Genomic DNA, 23,372 nt, shown 5'->3' with positions numbered 1-23,372 from the left:
GTTCCTAGAAACAGCAGGACACTTAAAGAGGAGAAACCTGCTTCCTGTTGCCTTTAACAATCCAGATGGCAGCTACATTTTTTTTAGATGGATGATGGTTCCTGGATATTTGTATCCTTGCTTACACATTACAAAGTAGTGGTATCATGGAACACGTTCAAATTTTTCCAATGGCAACAAAACTAAAGAACCAACAAAATAATAAGTTCAGAAGTATGGCTTCTAGCTTTAATTGATCCGTCAATGTGTGTAATTTCAATCACAGTATAAAATCTGCATCTGATTAATCAGTGGAGCTAAGAACAAGCAAGGACTCCAAAACGTAGAGCTCCTCATGGATTGCTCAGAAATGCGGTCTCCCTCCTCTTTCAGATTTGATGATAAAGAAACCTAAAGGCAAACGTCTCTTTGCAATTTGCACCCAAAGCTAGTGCACAGTTTGCATTTTAAATGAAACTATTATGGCTTTCTTTCAAGCAGTTAAGTCAAAGGCAGCCAAAACAGACAGTGCTCTGTGGAAATCATTATTAATATGATATTTTAAAGCTGTGTATGCCTGGGAATAAGTGCCATTGAACTCAATGGGTCTTACTTCTCAGTTGACAGGTATAGGATGCACTGTAAGGGCCTGTTCAGAAGACACCTTAAACCATGGCTCCGGCTATTGGGCGGTATAGAAATATAATAAATAAAATAAATAAATAAATAAATGGCTTTAACCATGGTGGTTAAGCCAGAAAGCCAAGCTGTGTTCAGAAGACACCTTAAACCATGGCTTTAACCATGATGAATAAGGCTTTTTGCTTTATTCACCATGGTTAAAGCCATGGTTTAAGGTGTCTTCTGAACACAGCTTGGCTTTCTGGCTTAACCACCATGGTTAAAGCCATGGATTAAGGTGTCTTCTGAATGGGGCCAAAATCTGTTAAAGTGAGCAGCCATGATCCAGTGCTCCTCTCTCACATGGACTTTCTATAATCCAATTTGAGAAAATTATGCCAAGAACTTCGCTTTTCTTGGAAGGCGACAAGGTGTTGCCTACACACGCGAGGCTCTGGGCAAGCAAACAGAGCCTGTGGATTATGTCTAACAGCTACAAATAAAAGAACAAGAAATACAAGGTTATTTTCTATTTTAATAGAAAAAGATCCAAACCTCTTCTAGAAGAACAGGCAAACCCAGACGAATAGCATTCTCCAGAGTACGCAGGAAACCAGAGTCAGTAAGCTTAATTATCTTTAAACCACTTTTTGTTTCTTTATTTCTGATCCAGCGGTTTGCCTGTGTATTAAATGAAGTTATAATTAAGAATGGTGGTGAATGCCAAATCTTACTAGAATACTAAAGGTTTCAATCAAAAACATTTCCAAAAAATTTCAAATCCGAGTGGATAGAGCAAACCTCACAGTTCTCTCTAATTTTCCTCATCCTTCTAGTCGTGGTACCTGAGCACAGAGCAGAACCACAGAACAATGCTTGTTTTGTTCTGATTGAGATGACAATTAAGGATAGGGTGGTTTTGCGGTGGGCAGTATTTTACTTTTGAGATCTAACAAAGCAGTCCATCCCCAAGGATGGGAAAGGCACATTCTCAAACAGAAACAATCTTCTGCGAAACAGTCTCCCAAAAGTCGCATCTGTCGATGAGTAAGCATCAATGTGATAATGTACAGTAAAGATATGTAGAGCGATATCCATGTGATTTCACATGAAGCTGTTGGAGGAACAGGGCCTGTAAACCACTGAGGTAGTGATTCTCCTTAAGAAATGGGCCATAACTCTGCTGGGTGGTAAGCAACCTGTAGCCCTATATGCTCAGCAAATGCAATCCTATAGCCTACATCCACTGATGGCACCGAAGACCTTGTTTTCCCCCAAGACCTGTCAGAGAATAAGAACATAAACTCCATTTCCTGACACCTCTGAATCCTGCCCATGCAGAACTCCACCTTTACATCCAGAAAATTTCACTTCCTTTCCTTCAGATGTGAAGGATTGGACAGAAAGAAGGCAACACAATCTCCTCCAACCCACAGAATTAATTTTTTGGGGAAATGATGGCTCCAGTCTTAGGACCACCTTGACCTTATGGACGGTGCACAATTCCCTACTGATGGAGAGTGATTTAGCTTAGGAATTCTAAAGGGTGATGTGATCCCTATTAAGATGGCCATCTTAAAGGAAAGTTCCCTGAGAGGACAGGTAGCCAAAAGCCTCAAGGATGGACCAGAGAGAACCACATTAAAACCCCATGGTGGGGGGAAGCAGTGAATGGTCAAGAGGGTTCAGAATGCTTGTGACACTTTTAATCATAATTGTTTTTGATCTGAAGGATCATTTGAAGGATGAAACATTAATTTCTTGCTGTGAGCTCCAGCCACTTGCTGCTCCTGGTAGGTTCCGTGGCCAACCACATGCCCTGAGTCACTGCAGCATGGAGATGCACCACCCAGATGTACCACTGAGAAAGCCCATGTCTGATGTGATCTGCAGATGCATTAGTTCCCTAAGATGTCCCTGCCATCAAGCAGTCCAGGGCCACACTCTACCTAAGCTTCTGGCAAAGGTGTTCTGGTAGGCCGAGCATGTATGAATCTTCCATGCAATCTGGCCCTGGCAGAGAGAAAAAACTTTGGGGTGGGAAAGGAGGCTGGAAAGAGGCATTCTTCAGTAGTTTCTTCCTCTTTCCCCATGCAAGGGCCCTCTGGATAACAGCATATATATTGTACAAGGAAATACAATCCTAATTTGCCTGCAAACGTAATTTATTAACAAACTTTAAAAACAGGACTCACAGGTAAGGCTAATGTGTAAGTAAAATTATGTTTGGCATAGACTAGTTTGGGTTCCTTGAAAAAGGTGAATGACAGGTGGCAGAGACTATAATTAAACATAGTAATCCTGACTGTATTCCAAAGCTACACGGTAACACTCATGTTTGTCATAAAATACAATGTGATATTTGTGAAATACCCATACGCTTGCTGTGAATAACTTAAAACAAAACAAGGTAAAATATTCTTTGAAGTGGATACTTACTTGATCCTGGGGATCAATCATGAGTGGCCAGCGTCGCCCCCGTGTAACTAGAATGCCATTCTCAGTGGAAACATAGTCACGTGGTAACCCATCAGTATTCCACTGTCTAATTTCATAGGGATCTCCCAAAATATTTATCAGACTGAAATCAGAACTAATTGGAATGTCTAGATCTTGACATTGTTTGATCCAGCAATCTATTAACTGAGATAAAGGAAACAGGGAAGGAAAGGTTATTTTTGGCTAATTGATCAACCCAACAGCTAAATTTGTATGGGCATCAGTAAGACTAAGGATCAATAATGAACGGTGAAACCTTACCAACCCTCAGACAATGACATTGCGGAATGTTATGGGACAGAAATATCACATAAGGCCTCAGGGTAGAAGGAGCTATGCCTTGTTGTTGAGGCGGGCAAAGTGAGTAGGCGTGGATTTCTGAATCCTCAAGCATGTTCTGCTCACTTTAGGGGATCTGGCTTTTGTAGGGGAAAACCAACTAGAGTTCCAGTTGGGAGAGTACTGCTGGTGGGAAAGTGTGAGTAGAAGTGAGAAGGGCAGAATTAAAATAAGCTTGTTTTTCTGCCAAAAAATAAAATAAAAATAAAAATAAAATAAAGAACATAAAATGTTTTACCTTCCTATAAAAAAGAAATCCCCCTCTGAAAATAATAAAAATAGCCTTTTTTTTAGTACATAAAGAAAATAGTTACTTGCCCCTATTCATCAGGAGGAAATACCTGTACAAATGGGTACAGTGCATTTGTTTCCCATGGCTGAATTGGGGCTGCACATTTAATGCTACCAATCATCTGCGTGAGGTGAGATGAAGATACCCCACCTCCTCTTTCCTCCTCAAAACTGATGATTAGCAGCATTCCAGTCTATATGGCCTGAGTAGTACACACGCAAGTCTAGCTCCTGAATCACTCGTTTCAGCCTGGGAAACTGTTCACACAGATTCCGTTTCCACATATGTTTCTTCCTTTTGGAACTGGGCTACTGTTTGTAGATGTTTTATACTTCCACGTTTGTGGACTGTGCATTAGTATTCTATTAAAGTATTGATATTTTCACAACCCCTTCTTTTATATGTATTGTGACATTAGGCCAGGGGTATACTTTCATTCAATGAACCATTAAGACACTGTTTCTTTAAGGAATTCTCCACATCATAGGCATAGTTCTCCAAATGCAGAAAGACTGTTTTACATTTATATGGAGGATTATGTTTGGTCATGATATGTACAAGTGGTTCAATGACGTACACGATTTTTTTATTTTTTACAATGAAATAAAACCTAAATACATATTGATAAAAGTCATGGCATTAAAAAAAGTAGTGTGTGGTGTGTGTGTGTGTGTGTGTGTGTTACTCACCAATTGTCTATAATGTGCTGTAAAAGCTCCGTAATAGGCTACACAAGCTGCAGCTATGAATACATTTCCAGTGATGTTTGAAATCTCTGCCTCAAAATTCAAAATACTCTCTTCCCACCGGACTTGTTCATCTCCTAATGCAGCTGTAAGTTTTCCGGCTCGATTAAGACGAGCTTGAGTCAGTGCCATGGTCCTTGCTAAATAGTGATAACATTGCGAGGCCATGGTTATTATTTATTTAAAAACAATAATTCAGGTTTTTTGCTAACAATTTTTCTGCCTTTCTTAGCTAATAAGATTGCATGACCAAACAAAAGCTTTCATTGCCCAACTTTTCTTAGTGGAACAGAAAACCTGACTATAGGAAACAAATTTGTTGTTGACAACTCCCTGCCTAGTTTCTTACAATGCCCTCCTGTCCTTGGGTTGCAGTCTTCACCTGCAAACTGAAATACGTGATCAAATCTGAGCTTCCTCAAATAGCAGATATGATAATACTCCAGAGATATAAAGGCTAGATGCTTCAATTCTCAAAGCATTTGTTAAAATGGCGCCTCATGGAAAGATATGCTTGGATAACAGCTTTTAGATTTTCTGTGACTCCTATGTAGGGCTTCAAGAAATTATTGGGCATTGTGGCGATACCCACCTTTCTGTCCCTTAGGTATGTCTGAGTTTGTACATCTAGCGAGTGCGGAAAATTTGACTGAGTGGGTGTGGCTAGTGATGCGGTGAGAAAGGGGGAAGGAGGAGTATAAATAGTTTGGCTGAGGGGCTTGTCTTGTCTGAGTCTAATTATTATTCTTGTGGGGTGTCTGAGGCTTGTGCTTCTTGAGAGTGTGTGGTGTGTGAGGAGTGAGAAGAGACAGGACTTTAAAGGACTTGGGATTGTTGTTTTAAATATAAAAATAAGCAGGTTTGATCTAAATTGAAATACCAAAGATCTGTTCAATTTCAATAAACTTTGTGTTCTGTTACCACAAACTACATGTCAGCTCGGATTTGTTACCTGCTATTTTACACAGTGTAAAAACATCTACCAATACAACTCAACAATAGAACCTATTTTTCAAAACCCTTTACCTTGTTCTCTCACATATAGGAGAAAGGTTGTGCTGTTTTCACCCTTTCCTCAGGCTTTTCAAGAGGTGGCGCTTGGCTTGAGAAGGGTGTGCTAGGCAAGGCCTTCTGTGTGAGGTCAGTGTCGTCGCAGGCATCTTTTATTAGTACTATTGATTCCCTGAGAGTTTTGTGTCTTAATTAGCCCCATACAGTAAAAATATAAAGCTCTAGAGTACTATTTTAAAATTATTTTTGTAATCTTTAACACAGCCACTTACCGAGGCTCTCTTTTTCATCCAGACTTTTTTCATATTGGTCTTGTAATTCCTGTATTTGTTCTTCTACCTGTCTCAATTTTTTCTGCTTATCTCGAAGGGTAGCCAAAGTCACATCAAGCTCTGCCTATCGGTGTTAAAAATGGATGTTTATCACTGCTGTGCCAAATGCTTTGTCTTATTTTATTCATTTGCACAATCATTCTGTGAAAAAAGTTCCTCATACTGCACAAGAGAAATGCCTAGTGATACTTTATTTATTTAAGACGTTTTAGGCTGCCTCAGACTTTCCTCAGAATCAGTACCTAAGCCTCACATATCTATATTTAACTTTTTAACTATCAAACGACAGTGATACAACATTTCATGTAACAATACATATTTCAAAATAGCCCTCTCCCTTTGCAGGCAGTAAAAGTGAGAGAGCCATATAAGCCATTTTCCAGGAGGGGACAGAGAGAATTTTTGAAATGTTTGTGGAAAGGGAAGTTTTAGCAGAGGTGCTGCTGCAGATCCCCCTTGCACCAAAGAAGTTACCTTTAGAACCATTCCTGCTTGGCAGGAGGACAAATAGGCACAACGCAGTTTGTTCACAGAACACCTTGGAGAAAGAAAAGCTTAAGACTTTCTAATATACAAGAACAGGTTGTTTTACAGCAGCCTGTGTCTAGTGCCAGCTCCCGAAGAAGGATTTTGTTTTAATCCAAAATGTCGAGCCTTTGATACAAAAAGACTTTATTAAAGATATTACACTTTTCAATAGCACCAGAGCCTGTCTCTCATCTATCAAGAGGAGGAAAAATAGGGCAGAAAAAAGGAGAGTGAATGTTGAAACATCTGTCAGTCTATTTAACAGCCATGGTTCTCTCTCTCTCTCTCTCTCTCTCTCTCTCTCTCTCACACACACACACACACACACAGTCCCAACCGTGTGAGTGTTTGTGTGTGTCCTTCTTGTCAGGGAAGAAGGCCTGACAAGAAAAAGGGGCTGGAGTTTTTTGTTGTGGTGGAAGTGCTCTCCCTCTGTTCACTAAAGTTAGGGTGACGATATAAAAAGGCGGACAGGGCTCCTGTATCTTTAACAGCTGTATAGGAAAGGGAATTTTAGCAGGAGTTATTTGTTTGCATTCAGCACCTGGTGAAATCCCCTCTTCATCACAACAGTTAAAGCTGCAGAAGCTCTACTAGAGTGCCCAGATACAAAGGAGGGTAGGGCTTCTGCAGCTTTCAAGTGTTGTGATGAAGAGCGAATTTCAACAGCTTCTGCATGCATACAAAGGACACCTGCTGAAATTCCCTTTTCTTTAAAGATACAGGAGTCCTGTCCTCCTTTTCATATGGTCAGCCTACTAAAGTGCCCAAATTTTCTTTAGCTCAGTCAGACTCAGGCCTTAGCTAGACCTAAGGTTTATCCCGGGATCATCCCGGGGTCGTCCCTGCCTGCTCCCGGGATCCCCTGTGTGTTATTTACATGAACAGGGATGACCCCAGGACAATCCCGGGATAAATCTTAGGTCTAGCTAAGGCCTCAGTCAGCCATAGCCCCTGGAGAGCCACCAAATTTATTTCCTCCATGAAGAACCTACCAGGGTATGGAGGGGGGCGGGGGAAGAGAAGGAGAAAAAATATTGAAGTCTAAACTGGTGAGCTCTGAAGCTCCACCAAAGGTTTGCTTCCATAACTTGAGACAGGGCAGGTTTGGGGATTGGGTGCATCCTCTTAAATGGAAGAGTGAATTTGTAGGCTGATCTTGCCTCCTGCTGGGTGGGTAGGGCAATCTGAAAGATAGAGAATATACCAGAAAGGGAATATGCCCTGCCTATATCAGAGAAACTAACTGCTGTATTTAGAAAAGTAGTCTTTATTCCAGATAAGACTGACCAAAAAAAAAAGAGAGAAAATGTGCAAGATGAAATGCATTACGGTTTCCCCTTTAATTGGAAAATATAGAGAGGATCATTGAAAAGACAGGCACCTGAGCGGCATTTAACTTTTGCCTTTTTGGCTCCACGACCTTGACGATTCGAGAGTATAAATCCATAGCTCTCACCCACATACACATAGACTTGCATGCCTTTGACACTTTCTCCACTTTTTCTGGCACAAAATCAGGGTTGTTCATATATTTCTGAAGCTTAAGCAATATTTGGCCTTTTATATTTTCTTTATCATATTCTAAAAGCCTTTTCAGGAAAGTGGAGTCTCCAAGAAGCTGTTTTGCTGTTGCCCAGTCAGGTCTGAAATATTAGAAGAAGTGGTGGGATTTAGAAATATCTGCCTCAGAGAATATAGTAACTAATATAATTTCATACATTTTTGTAGTTTCTATGCCTTAGAGCAATGATAGGATGCCTTATGGGCCATAGGATGAGGCAGGATTGGCTTATAGCAATGACAGTTACATTTCTAGAGCACAAATAATTAATTTCAGTATGGAGATGAGATTAAACTTAAAAACAATCATATAGGGATAGGAAGAAGATAGGGAATAGTTTACCAAGGACACAGAACGATGTTGCATGGTTCAGCTAATGTTTTGTGATAACGTGAATTGAACTTCAAGTGGCACCTCTATGGATTTCACCTAATCCATAGAGACATTTCCACAACAGGCTGCCAAATTTGCTCTGCCTCCAGAAGACTGAACCCTTTAGGTTGCTAGTATTGAAATTCTAGCCAAACCCCAACAGGTATAAATATATAATTTCATTATCTTGAGGCAGTTTAGGCAAAATAGTTTGACCTTTGTTTTTCTCCTAACAAACACAAGATTATCTTGGTTTGGTCTTTTAAAAGTTACGAATGAGAAGCTTTTTCTCTTCCAAATTCTTGGCAGGTCATAAAAATAAATAGAAACCTTGTTAAGATGCAGTATTGACTTTTTTAATACAGCATATTAAGCAACGGCAAAAGAAGAATTTACAATAAGCCTGAAGCACATTTAAGTTCTTCAGAAGTTGGTATGGTAAGTATTATTTATTATTTATTTATTTATTTATTGCATTTCTATACCGTCCAATAGCCGAAGCTCTCTGGGCGGTTTATAAAATTAAGATAATTCAAGTATAAAACAACAGTATAACACCATAATATAAAATACAATATAAAAACACAACCAAGGTAAAAACAGTAGCAATGCAAAAATACAAATTTAAAATACAAATTTAAAACACCAAGTTAAAATTAATTTATAGACTGTTAAAATACTGGGAGAATAAAAACGTCTTCACCTGGCATCTAAAAGCATATAATGTAGGTGCCAAGCGAACCTCTTTAGGGAGCTCGTTCCACAGCCGGGGTGCCACAGCCGGGGAGGCCCTCCGCCTGGTAGCCACCTGCCTCATTTCCTTTGGCAGGGGCTCGCGGAGAAGGACCCCTGAGGATAACCTGAGGGTCCGGGCAGGCACATATGGGAGGAGGTGTTCCTTCGCTGATGATCTCAGATTTTATCAAAGAGCACTATTCTTGGACTGCTATATCCACTCACCTCAGAATAAGCCCCACTGAATGCAATAGGACTTATTTCTGGGTAGGGATGTTTAGAATTGCACTGTTCATGCTCCCTCATAAGTGGGAATGTTTAGGGCCGCTTATGCTATTATTAGCTGCTTATGCTATAACATGGGTGGAGAATTATGTCTAGATACTGTTGAACTGCAACTCCCATCATCCTTCACCACTGGCTATGCTGGCTAAAGCTGACGGGAGTTGTAGTCCAACAATATCTGGAGGGCCACACATTTCCCACTCGTGTGCTATAGGACGAGACAGGATTGTCTGTATACCAACATGAAAGAGATGGTCTGTATTCTGTCAAGAGAAGGACAGGCTTTATCTATGCATTTATGAGCCACATTTTCAGTCACGAGGAGTGGTGAAAGTGATGTGCAACTTATAAAAATCAACAGTAATAAAAACAGAGGCAACACGTCTAACAAAAGTTATTCGCTATCAAGAAAGACTTGGTAAATGCCCTTGAGGGGGAAAAAAACAGCTGGTGGTGAGAGTTGTATAAAGAACAACAGCTGCCAGACTACTCTATGCGCAATGCTGGAAAAATACACAAGTACCATCAACGGAGGAATGGCTGCTTAAGGTTTTGGAGATGGCCAAACTTACGGCACTAGTAAGAGAAAAATCAACAACCTCGTTTGTCTTGGACGGGAAACCTCTGATAGAGTATAATACAAGAGTTGCAAAAGAATGATGTATTTGTTTGTGGGTTTTACATATAATCTGTGGTCTTAATACATAACACTGGGCTGGCTAAAGTGAAGTAACTGATAGCCTATATGTCAGCCTATATGTCTGACATGAAGATTGCCTCAAATGGAATATGGCCTTATATGTTTTTCATATGTGTTCTTATTAGTTGTAGTGTATTGTATTGTTAGTTCAGTGTGTGATGTTGTTTTCTTTCTTTGCTTGTCTCCCCCCCCCTATTTTTCTATAGAAAACAATAAAATTGTTAAGATTTTAAAAAAGAGAATTGTATAAAGGGAGAACCAACTGGACCTTCTCCTGGGAGAAATTTCCCACGGTTGGGTGCCACAACTGAAAAGGCCATACAATGCAGTTCAAGTTCTCTGTACAGTAAAAGGAGGAATACAGAGTAGAGCCTCCTGAAGTGATCTCAGTGCATGGGGAGATACATATTAAATAATATAATGTGTAGTGCAATCCTATTGAAGTTTACTCAGAAATAAGTCATACTGTCTAAACGTGCTTATGACAGCAGCCTTAGCATATTAATATCCATATCTAACAGACAGGAATACTTGTGTAACAACTCATGGAGTAGAATGTTTATGACTGTCAACCAAAGAATAATGCACAATACAAGATTACAGTCTTGGTAAAGAGAATTATAAATATTGAAAACCCAAGAACTAGCAATACTAACAGGTCCTAGAAATATATCTGCATGAGGAGTGATGCATGCCCATAGAGCTACTGGGACATGCAATGCTTGCTACCTGCAAGTACATATAAATGACTATCATCAAATAAAAGGTATGAAAGTTTGAGGGTTTTACAAACTTAAAATAGCTCCATGGTGACTGCAATGCCTCTGGAACTGTTTAGTGACAGTCCAAAGTTTCCAGTCCCTCCTTTCCTCTCTAACATGCACTTTCCCACCTAATGCTATTGCACATGTTGTCGATATGATTACAATGGCTACTACCAAGAATACCAGCAGATTTTAGCTGAAACCTTTTACGGCCAGTAGCTAAACTTCAGGGTAGGCATCTGAACCTTTTAAAATGGGGAACCGTTTTGAAATCCTGGATTAGGGTTCTGGTTATGTTTCCATGGATTTACTAATTGCTGAGGAGCTGGAGGAATCAGAAGACTCAGCAGAAAACTTAAAGGTCAACGTTGCACCTGGACATTGATGTCATGATTGAATAATTGGTAACTTGATTGTTTCAATTAAGGGATTGCAAGCAGTTGCATCACTGTACAGTTAGCCTATAAAAAGGAATGTATTCCCATGTACATGTATCACTCAGAAATGATCACTCATAAATCTGTATGTATCAGAGCTGTATTGACTGACCGTATGTAAGTATTTGTATTTGTGATTGCCATAACTAAATTATATTTTTATATGCCAGTAAAGGTTTGTTTAAACCAATTGAAAAATCTCAGTCTTAATCTGTGTCTGTGCTGACTTTGCTGGAAACCGTTGCAAATACTCTGCTATAAGGTTATTGGCCAGAAGCCCAGTCTGGTAATAACTAAATAAGGTTGTATAAAACCACCATATCGCAATAAAGCGTTGCCCAAAAACCAGGAAACCACCAAATGATTGGTGGTTGGGGTGAAAGAATGGGGCAAAGGGCATGGGGCCAGGGGAAGGAGGCATGACCTTCTGGAGAACTTTGGGTGGCCAGGCTGGGTCTCCAGGAAGGCCTAGTTTGGCTCATAGGCCTAAGATTCTCCACCTCTTTCCTAGGTCAACTTATGATGCTGGCACAATATATAAAAAAGCACACAATGGTGTCGTCCTAGTAGAGTAAACTTCTCAAATTTTTTTGGACAGTGTCATGTAATATTAAAAAGGGCATCTTAAAATTACTGAAATTAGTGTTTCCTCTGTAAATGTATTTTAGAGAATCAAAATGTTATTTTGATGTTATTTATAAAAACATCAGAACACTTTGAAAAGGTAAAAAATGGAGTATTGTTTGTTTACCTTTGAAAACTGGACTATTTGTCCTTTCAGATATTATACCGATATTCCCTGTGACTTTTATTAGCTTTCCGATAAATGTACTTGATGTAATGCAGCCTTAGATTCCTTTTGGGATATATTTGTTATTCGCTGTCTTTGCATGAAGCATACCATATCATCATTAAACTCCATCATAATTAGGTCATTTAAAATTAAAAAGTGAGAATTTGGTGCAAGTATATCTAAAGAGATATGTTCTACCATTAAGGATTTCTGACTCTTCCTGCACATCAAAACCACAATTATAGTTTGTCATGCCCAATTAAATCAAAATTCTGAATTAGTATCATAATACATATACGCTCCAATCTGCTTCATCACATGAACTAAAAGTTATTGAAGATGTGTGGCTGCTGCTGAACCTGCAGTCCCAAGTCTTCTTGTTCGCTCTCACCTGTAATATATAGTAATATAAACGGGATAACGCAATACTACTTATGCTCTGGGTTTTCCCATCTCAGGTCCACGTCACTGACTGCCTCCTATAACGGTGGGTAAACTTGCATGACAGTGAAATCATATTACGTGTTACTGAAGGAAGAGGGAAATTAGAATCTTTCTACTGAAAATTGCTTCTCGAAATTGGTATCATGTCACATGAAATCACAGTTAAAGCTAAAAAAAACCAATGCTAAAGTTCAAGTATATGGTAGGGTTAACTTACTTTGCGTTTAAAAGAATACAAATTGCTTCCATCACTGTCATGACAAGGTCGGGTGGTTTAGTGAAAACTCTGATTTCAGAAATATCTGCTTTATCTAAAGAATCAAGTGCTTTGTTGGCAGCTTCTAAAGCTGGAAGGGCCTCGTCCAAATCACGCTGAGCATCATCAGCTATTGCCTGAGTGTCCTCTGCTTTAACTTTTGCAATAGCTTCATCTTCCTGAACAACACGCCGAACCTAGAAAAATAATAATTGCCCAATACATTTTTTTTTAAAAAAAAAGCTTTATGGTTTAAACTTTCCTCTTCAATATTCTTCTTTATAGTTGCTATATCTCTTGTTCAAAAGATAAGGAAACAAAATAGGAGCATGCAGTAGTCTCATTGTTTATATGGACCTGGATCTAGAGTTTTGCTTCCACTCAGAATGCTCCAGCTGGTGGAGGAAGGCAAGGATTCAATTATTCTTCCTTCCCTGCAGCTCCCAACACCTCCTTCCCCACTGTTCCAGAGCACCCCTGACCCTCCATTGGAGGATTGTGGGGGGACATAGGAGACCACAGGGGGAGAGGAAAAATCAGTGAAGATTGCCTCCTCTTCCGTTCAGCCAGTGAAAAACTTCACTGGATCAAGGGCCTCCCACTGAAAGAAGGAGCCCTTCCATCTATGAAAGGCTTATGTTGGATCCAAACTCTTGTATGTAGTAATATGATGCAATTCTGTTGTATCGCCCCATCCCGCCGCCACCAAAGGATATCAATGAAGGTGAGATAAGGCTGTCCTTCAGAGTTTCTTGCCCTAGAACAGCCCTCAGGCATGTCTAGACAGGGCGATATCCCGGAGATCATCCTGGGATCGTCCCTGTGTGTCCACATGACACATAGGGGATCCCGGGAGCAGGGAGGGATGATCCCTCCCTTTCCCCAGGATATCGCCCTACCCCTCCATCCCAACTTTTCTCACAGTCTCAGGATGATCCGGCTATCCCAGTTTCGTCCTGGCTCCTCGCAAGTAATCATTTTTTAAAAAAACAAATACTTATTTTTGCGCAGAAGTGCTCCTGCACTCTTCTTCGATTCCCCCTCCCAAAAATGGCGGGCACGACATCCTCCTCCTCCAGGGACATCGCACGCCACGTGTATACTGAGGGGGAGGATCTCGCAATCATCATATCGCAAGATCTTCCCTTCCACCCCCACCGTTGTCTAGCCATGCCCCTGGCAGCATTACTCCCATTATTTTGTAGAAATGTAATCTATCAGATGTGCATCAGAGAAGGCAAAGGGAACTAGCTCAGGCTGCAGCAGTAAAAAGCTGCTGCATGTATTCAATATATCAATAAGATTTTCACAGCAGTTTCAATTCATATGAAAATAACAGCATAAATTAAGTTAAAAAGTCTATTAGGCATTACAACCCCATTTATTCTGAGTAAGTTTCCTCCCACTTTTGATTGTATCTAACTATATGATAAAGTGACTAATTAATGCTTAATTTTTAAGTTTTCTGCTGCTGCTTCTAGGAATTGTTGAGCAATAAACTGTTGACTGGAAAATTCTGAATGGTAGGAGAGCACGCCATGCAGTTATATTGTAAAACGTACAATAAAATAAATAATGAAATAGCTAGGGCAAAATACTATGCTGGCAGTGAAATGCTGGAGCTTGTAGGACTTTTTTCTATCTAAACATGCATAGGATTGTGCCCTTAGTAACTAAGAGCACTTAATACTTTGTACCTGATCTGCGTTTTCTTGATCCACTGCTAATTTTTCCATCAAGGCTTCCACATCCACTGATTTCTCCTTGAGGACTGGCTCTAAAGCTGAAAGGTCTAATTTCATTTTATCGACAAGTACATTTGTCTCTAATAGTTTACTTAAGCCATTCTTTACGCGATCCCGAGCCTGAAAAATAATAAAAATGATTGTTTAACAATATATTGATTACTTTTTCAAAATGACTAATAAGTTTGAAGTTTTAAAAAAGGAAAAAACCCTATAGTGTGTTGCTTCTATCAGTAATACTATGTATAATCATAGTCGGTTCCTTTAAAAAAAAAAAACCCTATAAAAACGAACCACAATTTTTAAGCTTAACTTCAACACTCTAGGACAGCATTTAGGCTATGGCTAGACGAGAGCTTATCCTGGGGATTGCCCAGGGATCATTCCTGTGCGTCCAGATGACGCACAGGGGATAATGGGAGTGGGGAGGGATGATCCCTCCCTTGCCCTGGGATATTGCCCTACACTTCTGTTGCAGTTTTTCCACAGTCCTGGGCTGATCCTGAGACCGTGGAACGTGTGGCTGGGAATCTCGGTTTGTCCCACCTCCTTGCAAGTAACCGTGAGGAGCCAGGACCTGGGCACGGAGCTCAGGAGCTCCGTGCCCATCGGGGGTGGGGTGAGTGGGAGCGGATCTCTCCTGCGCATCTCTCCGATAGGAAAAAACAAAATGGTGGCCGCAACGTCCTCTTCCTCCTAGGATGTCACGCTTCGCGTGTAGACGAGGGGGGCGATCTCGCAATCATAAAATTGCGAGATCATCGCCTTCAACCCCCCCTCGTCTAGCCATGGCCTTAGTCTCCAAAGCTGGTTTCATTGTGAGAGACTTTAGAAAGTCCAGCACATCACCAGTTTCCAGCATTTTAAGTAGAAAATGAAAACATGTGCCGCCCACGGATCAAGCAGCCTTCTATATGGATACAGATGCACATAGATACATAGTCATCTGCTCCTTACATGAATTTGTCAGACATGTTATATGATGCTCGTGGAGATACACATTTGCCATATGGAGTCATGACATTTTAGACCTTTGATGGGGGGGGGGCAAAAGTTTAAAATTCTTAGTGATGAATTGATTCATTTATTTCAGTTTTCTGCAATGATTCAATTCCTTCTTCATTTGGAGCCAGAATCAGCTGACATTATGGATTATCAATGTCTACATGCAAAATAATGGCATTACAACCTCTTATCACTGGTGGGTTGCTCCACTAAAATCTGTGATATTATTATTATTAATATAGCACCATCAATGTACATGGTCCTGTACAGAGTAAAACAGTAAATAGCAAGACCCTGCCACATAGGCTTACATTTACATTCTAATAAAATCATAATAAAACAATAAGGAGGGGAAGAGAATGCACCAAACAGGCACAGGGTAGGGTGAAACTAGCAGTATAAAGTCAGAACAAAATCAATTTGAAGTGCTTTTAGTGCTAGTGCTATGGTTCAGATGATAGAGGAAATTAACAACAAATATCAGCAATTCAATTTCTCATAAAGTCATAAAAAAATTAAATCTGGTTTGAAACAAAGAAATTGCAAGGCCATTTATTAACAGAAAAAAATTACCCAACGTCATATATCGAAACAATAAAAATAATATAAGAGGGAAACAAGGCACACTTCTATACTTTATTTATTTATTGCATTTTTATACCGCCCAATAGCCGAAGCTCTCTGGGCAGTTCATAAAAATTAAAACCATTCAAAGTAAAAAACAAAGTATAATTCAACTTACTGAAACTAGTTGCTTCCTTTTTTCGCTTAGCATGGATAAGTAAAGATTGATTAACTCTAAATAGGAGGTGGGTGTTGTATAGTAGCGCCGCCGGAGTTCAGCATAGTACTGCTCTGCCATCTCTGTCACACTCATGTGGATGTCTACACACATTATGGAAAGTTTCTCTTTCATGCGATCACTTCCAAGATCAACATGCATAAAAAAAGTCCTTGATACAGAAAGAAGTGCTTCTCTGGGCCACTGATAAAGGATAAAAAGGTTATCTGAATAATCTTACTCCAGTGATATATTGAACGTCTCAAACATTTTCCATCAGGGATTTTTCAGAAAATGATGGCTGTATTAAAAATGGTTTGCACTGTAGCACCTTGATGTTCCATAATTACGGGATCTTTTATTCATTCCCAATCTTTCAGCAGGATTGAGGATGAAAGACCTAAGGAAACTGTGGGTGCATGGAGGCTAAATTGTAAACTAGAATATAATGTGTGATCACAGAACATGTTTATGGCGTGGCAGTTAAGGAAAGCGGTTGAATTTATAGTTTGAGCAATTACGAAGGAAGCAAAAGATAAAACCAAGCAAAATTTATCAGCAATATTAACATATTCTACCTGGGAGACACAAAAAACTTAATGCAGGTTGTTAGTCAAGCTATGTTAATGCAGGGTGTTAGTCAAGCACTGTATCTTGGTGCCTGGTGCTGGTGAAGGAATTCTTCATAAGATCTGGGATTAGAACTTCAACCGAATTTCTCATAAAGTGAAATTTTGAGGTGAATTTGGAAGGAGCCAAGGAAATTTGAGAAAAGCACAATTATTTTGCATAAAAATACAACATTTCCAAGGAGTTCTTTTTAAATCTTTAGTTGAAATGGTAAAAAAAGAGAGAAATGTTACTGATTCTAGTATATGAAAGTAGAGAGTTTGCTTAAAAGGTTTGGATGGAGAGAGAGGCCAAGGACTATATTACTATTTCAACATGAGCAAAAATTATATACACTTTTTTATTATGTTAGAGGCGATAAACTATGTTACAGAATGTAGGAAATAACCATAAACTTAATGGAGAAATAGAAGCTGAAGATAGGTCACATACTCTCAAATAGGAATCGTGTTATCTCAACATTTTAACAAAATTCTTCAACTGAAATTAGTTACCTGCACAAACCAGTCAATGGTGCAGCAATTCACAAGGGATGGAAACATTCGGCACCGTGCCCGGAAAGCATCTCCTACAGGGCTCATGCAGAGAACAATGTGGAGCTTCTGGCGAACTCGGTTAATAAAGTATTGAAACACCTGAGAAAATGCAAGTGTCACAAGTGTTCATTCAAGGATAAGAGGAAACAACAAAAATGATGAGACTGTTATCGCAAATAAAATTGAGCACACAATAGAGGCCCTTTCACACGTCGCCCCCAGAGCGCATCTATTCGACCCCAGTGCACTCTGAGGACGATCGTGAAACTTGCCTGTAAAAGAAACGCCGAAAAGACATCCTCCGTGCCGGCGCTACCCAGCTTCCTGCTCCCCGGCCGGCTCAGAGAGCTTTTTTTGAAGAAGGTGGGAGAGAGAGCTTCTTCCGCTCTCTCCTCCACCTTCTTCCGCCAAGCTATCCGTCCCGGGCGGGAAGCAGGAAGCTGGGTAGCGGCGCCAGCGCGGAGGACGTCTTTTCGTCGTTTCTTTTACAGGCAAGTTTCACGATCGTCCTCAGAGTGCACTGGGGTCGAATAGATGCGCTCTGGGGGCGACGTGTGGAAGGGCCCTAGGTTGGCTTGATGTACTTAATGAGTTACTTTGATCTCTAAACCTGGTGAACAGGCTCTGATCCTGGCAGAGAACAGCAGCAATGTTACAAGTAATTTCCTCTTCTTTTCAGAACTGATAATTACACAGCACCCGTAAGATTATGTATCAGAATTTAAACCATCTCTGTTATTAAAAAGGACTCAAATAACACATTTCAAGTAATATGGATGTGTTTCTCACCTCATCCCTGTTGCCCTCCGCTATACCTGCTTCTTTTGCTTTGGGTCGGGTAGCTGCCATAACGAACTCCAGTTCATCCTTTTCAAACAGATTCGGCACCTCTCCAGAATTCAGAATATTGTTTATATCTTCTAGAAATTCCTCAACGACAATCTAAAGATTTTGTAAACATCAGGTGTCAAAAAGAAAGAAAGATGCTATTTAGTTTAAAAAAGAAAAGAAAAAAGAACCTACAAGAAATAAACAGCAAATTATGAGTTATTATTATAGAAAAATCATTTTATTTGATCTAAACTAAACTTTATTTGATCCCACTCACAAATCCGCTTCCTCTCCCAGTCGTGGCAGCTGGGAGGGTGGGGAACGGGCTTTTCATTGTGTACTTCTCTATAGCTACAAGCATCTTTGACCAAGATGCTGGCATCTATATCTGTCTTGGAATAACATACATCTTTCCTGGGACTTCCAAGTGCATCAAACAGGAAACCTTTTGATGCATCTAGTCAGTCAGAGATAACTAAAATAATCTTCCTTTTCATTAACACTTTTGTAGTCCATTTCTTATCCTAAAGGGCAATAAGTGGATCTTCCTGTTAGACAGTTACCCCTACCTGCCACCTGGCCAAACATAAAACCGGGATATGGCCCTTTATTCCTTGGTCACTCTTCTCTGTCACTTGGTCACTCTGCAACTCTGATCACCTCCTTCTGTGATCACCCAAAGATGCTGTGTGTGATATAATTCTCCAGGTGATCCCTCCGTTATGAACATTTTGCGTCAAAGTGTTTCGCCTAGGTTAGGAAGCCTTTTACTGTATTTATTTTTAAGTACCCACTTTGCTTTCCCCTTTTGCCTCTTAGTATATTCCTATAATAAACATTTTCTTTCCATTTGGACCTGAGATTTGATCATGAGTTTCAGGCACTTTCAAGAGAGGCTTCTCTCCTAGCCGCTTGGTTCACCTGCGTATATTTACTTATTTACGCCTACAGGCAAGTAGGCAAGACAGTTGTGACATTGCAGAAGTGCTTCATCCCCCTCCAACCATGTGTGTATATCTGCAATTTGGGATAATAGTTTGTACATGGGACAAAGGGACTTTAAGTATTCATCTTTAGGGTGTCATAAGACTCTTTAAGGTTTTGTCGTTTAAAGTGGCTTTTGGTGGGTAGAAAGAGGATAGAACAATAAGCATAGTTACCTGCTCTAGTGTGGGATGCAGTATAAGTACAAATAAATAATAATAAATAATAAGAATATTATAATATAATATATTGCCCATCAGTGTGAATATGTAGGGACCCTGCCAAAAATTGTAGGACAGGTAGAGAGTACCTTAGTTTGCCACTGACAGCAATAAGTGAACTTTAAAAGTTCACTTTCTTTCATCTAGTCCAAACTTTGAGTAAGGGAGATATTGCCAATATTTTATCTTGCCTAAAATCCCTCCTTTTTAAAGGTTAAAATTCCTTGTAAAATGTAAGAGAGCTGGAGAAATTCAAAGGATTCAACTTTGTGCCAATACAAAAATACATACAAAAATCTCCCTTTTCAGCAGGGATTCAGCATGGTTATTTTGCTCCATGGCATTCTAAAACATTATTTCTCTTCAGTTTAGTTAATTCCTAAAATGTTGGCCGTGCTATTCAGGTTCTTCACTAGTAGTTGTTTGCAATTTAGTTCATCACATACAATTAACTTATTCACACAGTGTGTAACTTTGGACTGTCTGATTGCACATTTCATAATGATCCTCTTGTTTGCTCCGATTAGGGTGAGATGCTGATTTTGCTCAAGCTCTCTGAAAGACGTCAAACGCCGTGAAATCCATCCATCCGTGGATCTAGACAAAATGAATCTTACGAGGAAATGGAATGGATGCCTTTCTAGTCAAAAGAATGCCAGAGTGAACAATACTTTGATTGGTAAGGGTCAATTTCTGAGAAGCAATGGGTTTATCATTTGCTAAGCTTAGATTGTGAGTAGAGAGAGAGAGAGAGACAAGCTTTGTCCTGGGTGAAAGCAGGAAATGAACTGGAAGGGAAGATCTACAGAGGAAAGCACAAAGCCCCCCCCCCAAAAAAGGAATTGCTCATATGATCACTGCCTTTCCTGCATGGTGGAGACTAACCCATTATTTGATGCCTCCTCATACCAAACAAGGAATCAGTGTTTAGGGATGGAGAGTGCACTCTCTGCTCCTCTGGTTTTCAACTTAAATGTGACTATTAACTTCAGTTAAAATGAAATGGATGTGTTCTTTGAAATCTCACCAAAAATGAAGGTAACATAAAGAAGTTTTAGGAGGGTTCCTAGGTTCATTTTAACCAGGCTTAATGACATGACAGCAAATGCAAACAGAGAGTAGTGGGGGGAATTGGTGCAATACTGAAGAGGACTATGCCATATTCATAAGGCATCTTACGAAAAATACCAGCCATTGATAAGCATAATAAATGCCTGATAAATTTCAGCTATCAAAAATGTTCTAAAACAGTAATAAAAAGGCTCACCACTCTTCCAGAAAACCATTTCCTATTTCTATCTGTTATTTGAACTTCAGTTATTTAATGAAACTGGTGGTTCCCTCGCTGGAGCATTTGGTTTATAAACAGCACTGTGTAAATCACGTAGCATTTTATTGCAGAGATAATATTTTGGCTGCAAAGTGAATTTCATTTTTATTCCAGCGTTTAATACCTGTGTGTCTGTGAAAAGGAAAACCATATCTTTGTCTTCCACCCCTGCCATTTTATATAGCTTCCTAAGGTCTTCATGGAAAGCGTCGTAGTTGTATCCTCGGCTTAGTTCTATTTGAAAGCATTTGTAGCCACATATATGAGAGGCCAGTCTAGTTAGAGACTGCTTGCCTGTGCCTCCAACGCCAACAAGCAGGGCATTTCCTCTTTCCTGGCGGATCATCCGAGCAATTCTGTGGAGAAAATTGAACACAAATTCAAAGCTGTTAAAATTCACTAAAGCAAGAGACCTTTTCCGTTACCCTTCTCATCTGCTGACATATCACTTAAACTAGAATGGAGCCAAAATTTCTCAGAATACATTTTTCTGAGAAAATTTCAGAGATTTTTCTTTTTCATACCATCCTAGAGAAAGAAAGCCATGTTACAAAACCTTCTTGAAATATTCTCTATCTCTTTATGGAGACTTGGTTCGAACAATTAACAGAGCAGCAGAGCCAGTGTGGTGTAGTGGCTAAGGTGTCGGATTGGGAGTTGGGAGATCCGGGTTCTAGTCCCCATTCGGCCATGGAAACCCACTGGGTGACTTTGGGCCAGTCACAGACTCTCAGCCCAACCTACCTCACAGGGTTGCTTTTGTGAGGATAACATGGAGAGGCGGAAGATTATGTATGCTGCCTTGGGTTCCTTGGAAGAAAAAATGGTGGGATATAAATGTAATAAATAAATAAATAAATAAATAAATAAATATCTAATATATTGTGCCACATGGACATACTATGGGGCCTACATTTGAAGGTCTAATTCGCATGTGATTCCCCCACAGGAGTTTGTAGGGAAATCACATAAAACAGTCTTAAGTGTGCGTATGGCCTTTGCATGGAGTACCCACATTACACAGAGCTGTTATGTGTTCTCCACATCCCTGAACAGTGAACCCCCAAGTGTCTTCAGGTTACAATTCTCTCTCAGCTTCTCTCTGTCTCTCCAAAAACTGGTGTCTTTCACACATATATTTTAAAGACCCTTGCTTGGCGTGGGTACCAAATGGCTCTCGTGTTCCAAGAATTATAGCAGGGATCTCTCTCTCTCTATATATATTTTCCATTCAACAGCACCTACCAACAACACATCAATCACCCATCTTGACCCATTCATCTGGAGTTTCCCTAATAAAGGGTATGGCTAGCATAGTTGGCCAGCATTCATAACAATACATTGATCTGGTTGCATGTAATGACAACCCAGAGTATAGGTTGCGTATAAGTTGAATATGGCTTGTTACGATTTGTATGATCATCTGGCAGACAAATCATGGGTAAACTCTGGGTAAGGCAACAACCCGCACTCTGAGCTGTCATCATACGCAAACCAGGTTGCTAGATGCATGGAGGTAGAGGGGTACCTATTCCTTCTTCACATGAATTGGGGCTATGCATAACAAAGTAGGGAATGAAGTTGAAGCACTTATAGCTGAAGCCCTTTATAGAAATGTAGTTCATAGTAAATATTTATACTGACACTGCTATTAATTATACAGTAATTTATTTACACTATTGATACTCTGTTAATGGCAGGGTTGTTAATTACCTTGAAACATGCTCTATGGCATCTTGGAAGAATACCAGCTTTACTTCCTTAGAGCTTGTTATATTATAATCATCCAGATAGTCTTGCAAAATCCCCATAATCTTTTCCATGTCTATTAGCTCTTCATAAAGTCGCTCAGTTTTATCAATTCCAATCTAACAGGAATTATTGAGAAAAATAACATGAATAAGATCAAAAGGAATGGCAATATAAGATGCTAACTGAAAAGAAGCTTCTCTTTATGGTGACAGGAGAGGGGTAAAAGTCAATAGAAATTCTAGCAAATTAAATATGCAAGAGTTTTACAGACCCGTAAAGAAAAATAACTTTTCATCCTGGATATATTAGTTAATATTAAACATGATCCTTCCCCTGTGTGAGTGCAGGTATACATGTAAGGAGGAGATTGGAATATATTATTATTATTATTATTATTATTATTATTATTATTATTATTATTATTATCCCACCTTTTGCCCAATACTGGGCCTCAAGGTGGCCTTACAAAATTTAAAACATATACATTTTAAACCTAGGAAAAGAAATGTACAATTTTTTTTAAAAAATTACAATATTAAAACATAAACATTTAAAATACACGACAATTTTAAAAGTCCTTAACATAGATGGAGGACCAGATTATTCTCCAAAGGCCTGCTGGAAAAATAAATAAGTTTTGGCCTACTTCTGAAAGCCCATCAAGGAGGGAGCCAGTCTAGCTTCCCTGGGAAGAGAGTTCCAGAGCTCTGGAGCAGCCACCGAGAAGGCCCTCTCCCATGTTCCCACCAAGCGCGCCTGTGAAGATGGTGAGACTGAAAGAAGGGCTTCTCCAGAAGATCTCAAAGCACGGGCAGGCTCATAAGGGAGAATACGGTCTTTCCCTGCTCCTCCCCATCTGA

At 39.7% G+C, this 23,372-nt stretch overlaps 1 protein-coding gene across 1 annotated transcript in view; it reads right to left on the bottom strand.

Moving 5' to 3' along the window:
* The window catches only part of DNAH6 (dynein axonemal heavy chain 6), a 168,865-nt gene that overhangs the window by 64,450 nt on the left and 81,043 nt on the right, over positions 1-23,372 (bottom strand). The window contains exons 45-56 of the mRNA XM_063129118.1: positions 22,474-22,628; positions 20,885-21,116; positions 18,184-18,336; positions 17,353-17,493; positions 16,190-16,432; positions 14,395-14,562; positions 12,659-12,894; positions 7,732-7,993; positions 5,760-5,883; positions 4,420-4,616; positions 3,040-3,243; positions 1,156-1,281 (exon numbers count right to left, since the gene is read on the bottom strand). Of these exons, the coding sequence (XP_062985188.1) occupies positions 1,156-1,281; positions 3,040-3,243; positions 4,420-4,616; positions 5,760-5,883; positions 7,732-7,993; positions 12,659-12,894; positions 14,395-14,562; positions 16,190-16,432; positions 17,353-17,493; positions 18,184-18,336; positions 20,885-21,116; positions 22,474-22,628 (2,241 nt within the window). The remainder of the gene's footprint in view (positions 1-1,155; positions 1,282-3,039; positions 3,244-4,419; positions 4,617-5,759; positions 5,884-7,731; positions 7,994-12,658; positions 12,895-14,394; positions 14,563-16,189; positions 16,433-17,352; positions 17,494-18,183; positions 18,337-20,884; positions 21,117-22,473; positions 22,629-23,372) is intronic.

Source organism: Elgaria multicarinata, chromosome 6 (assembly GCF_023053635.1).
Source record: "Elgaria multicarinata webbii isolate HBS135686 ecotype San Diego chromosome 6, rElgMul1.1.pri, whole genome shotgun sequence".
Classification (NCBI taxonomy): domain Eukaryota; kingdom Metazoa; phylum Chordata; class Lepidosauria; order Squamata; family Anguidae; genus Elgaria; species Elgaria multicarinata.
This window is presented reverse-complemented; position numbering and strand designations above follow the sequence as displayed.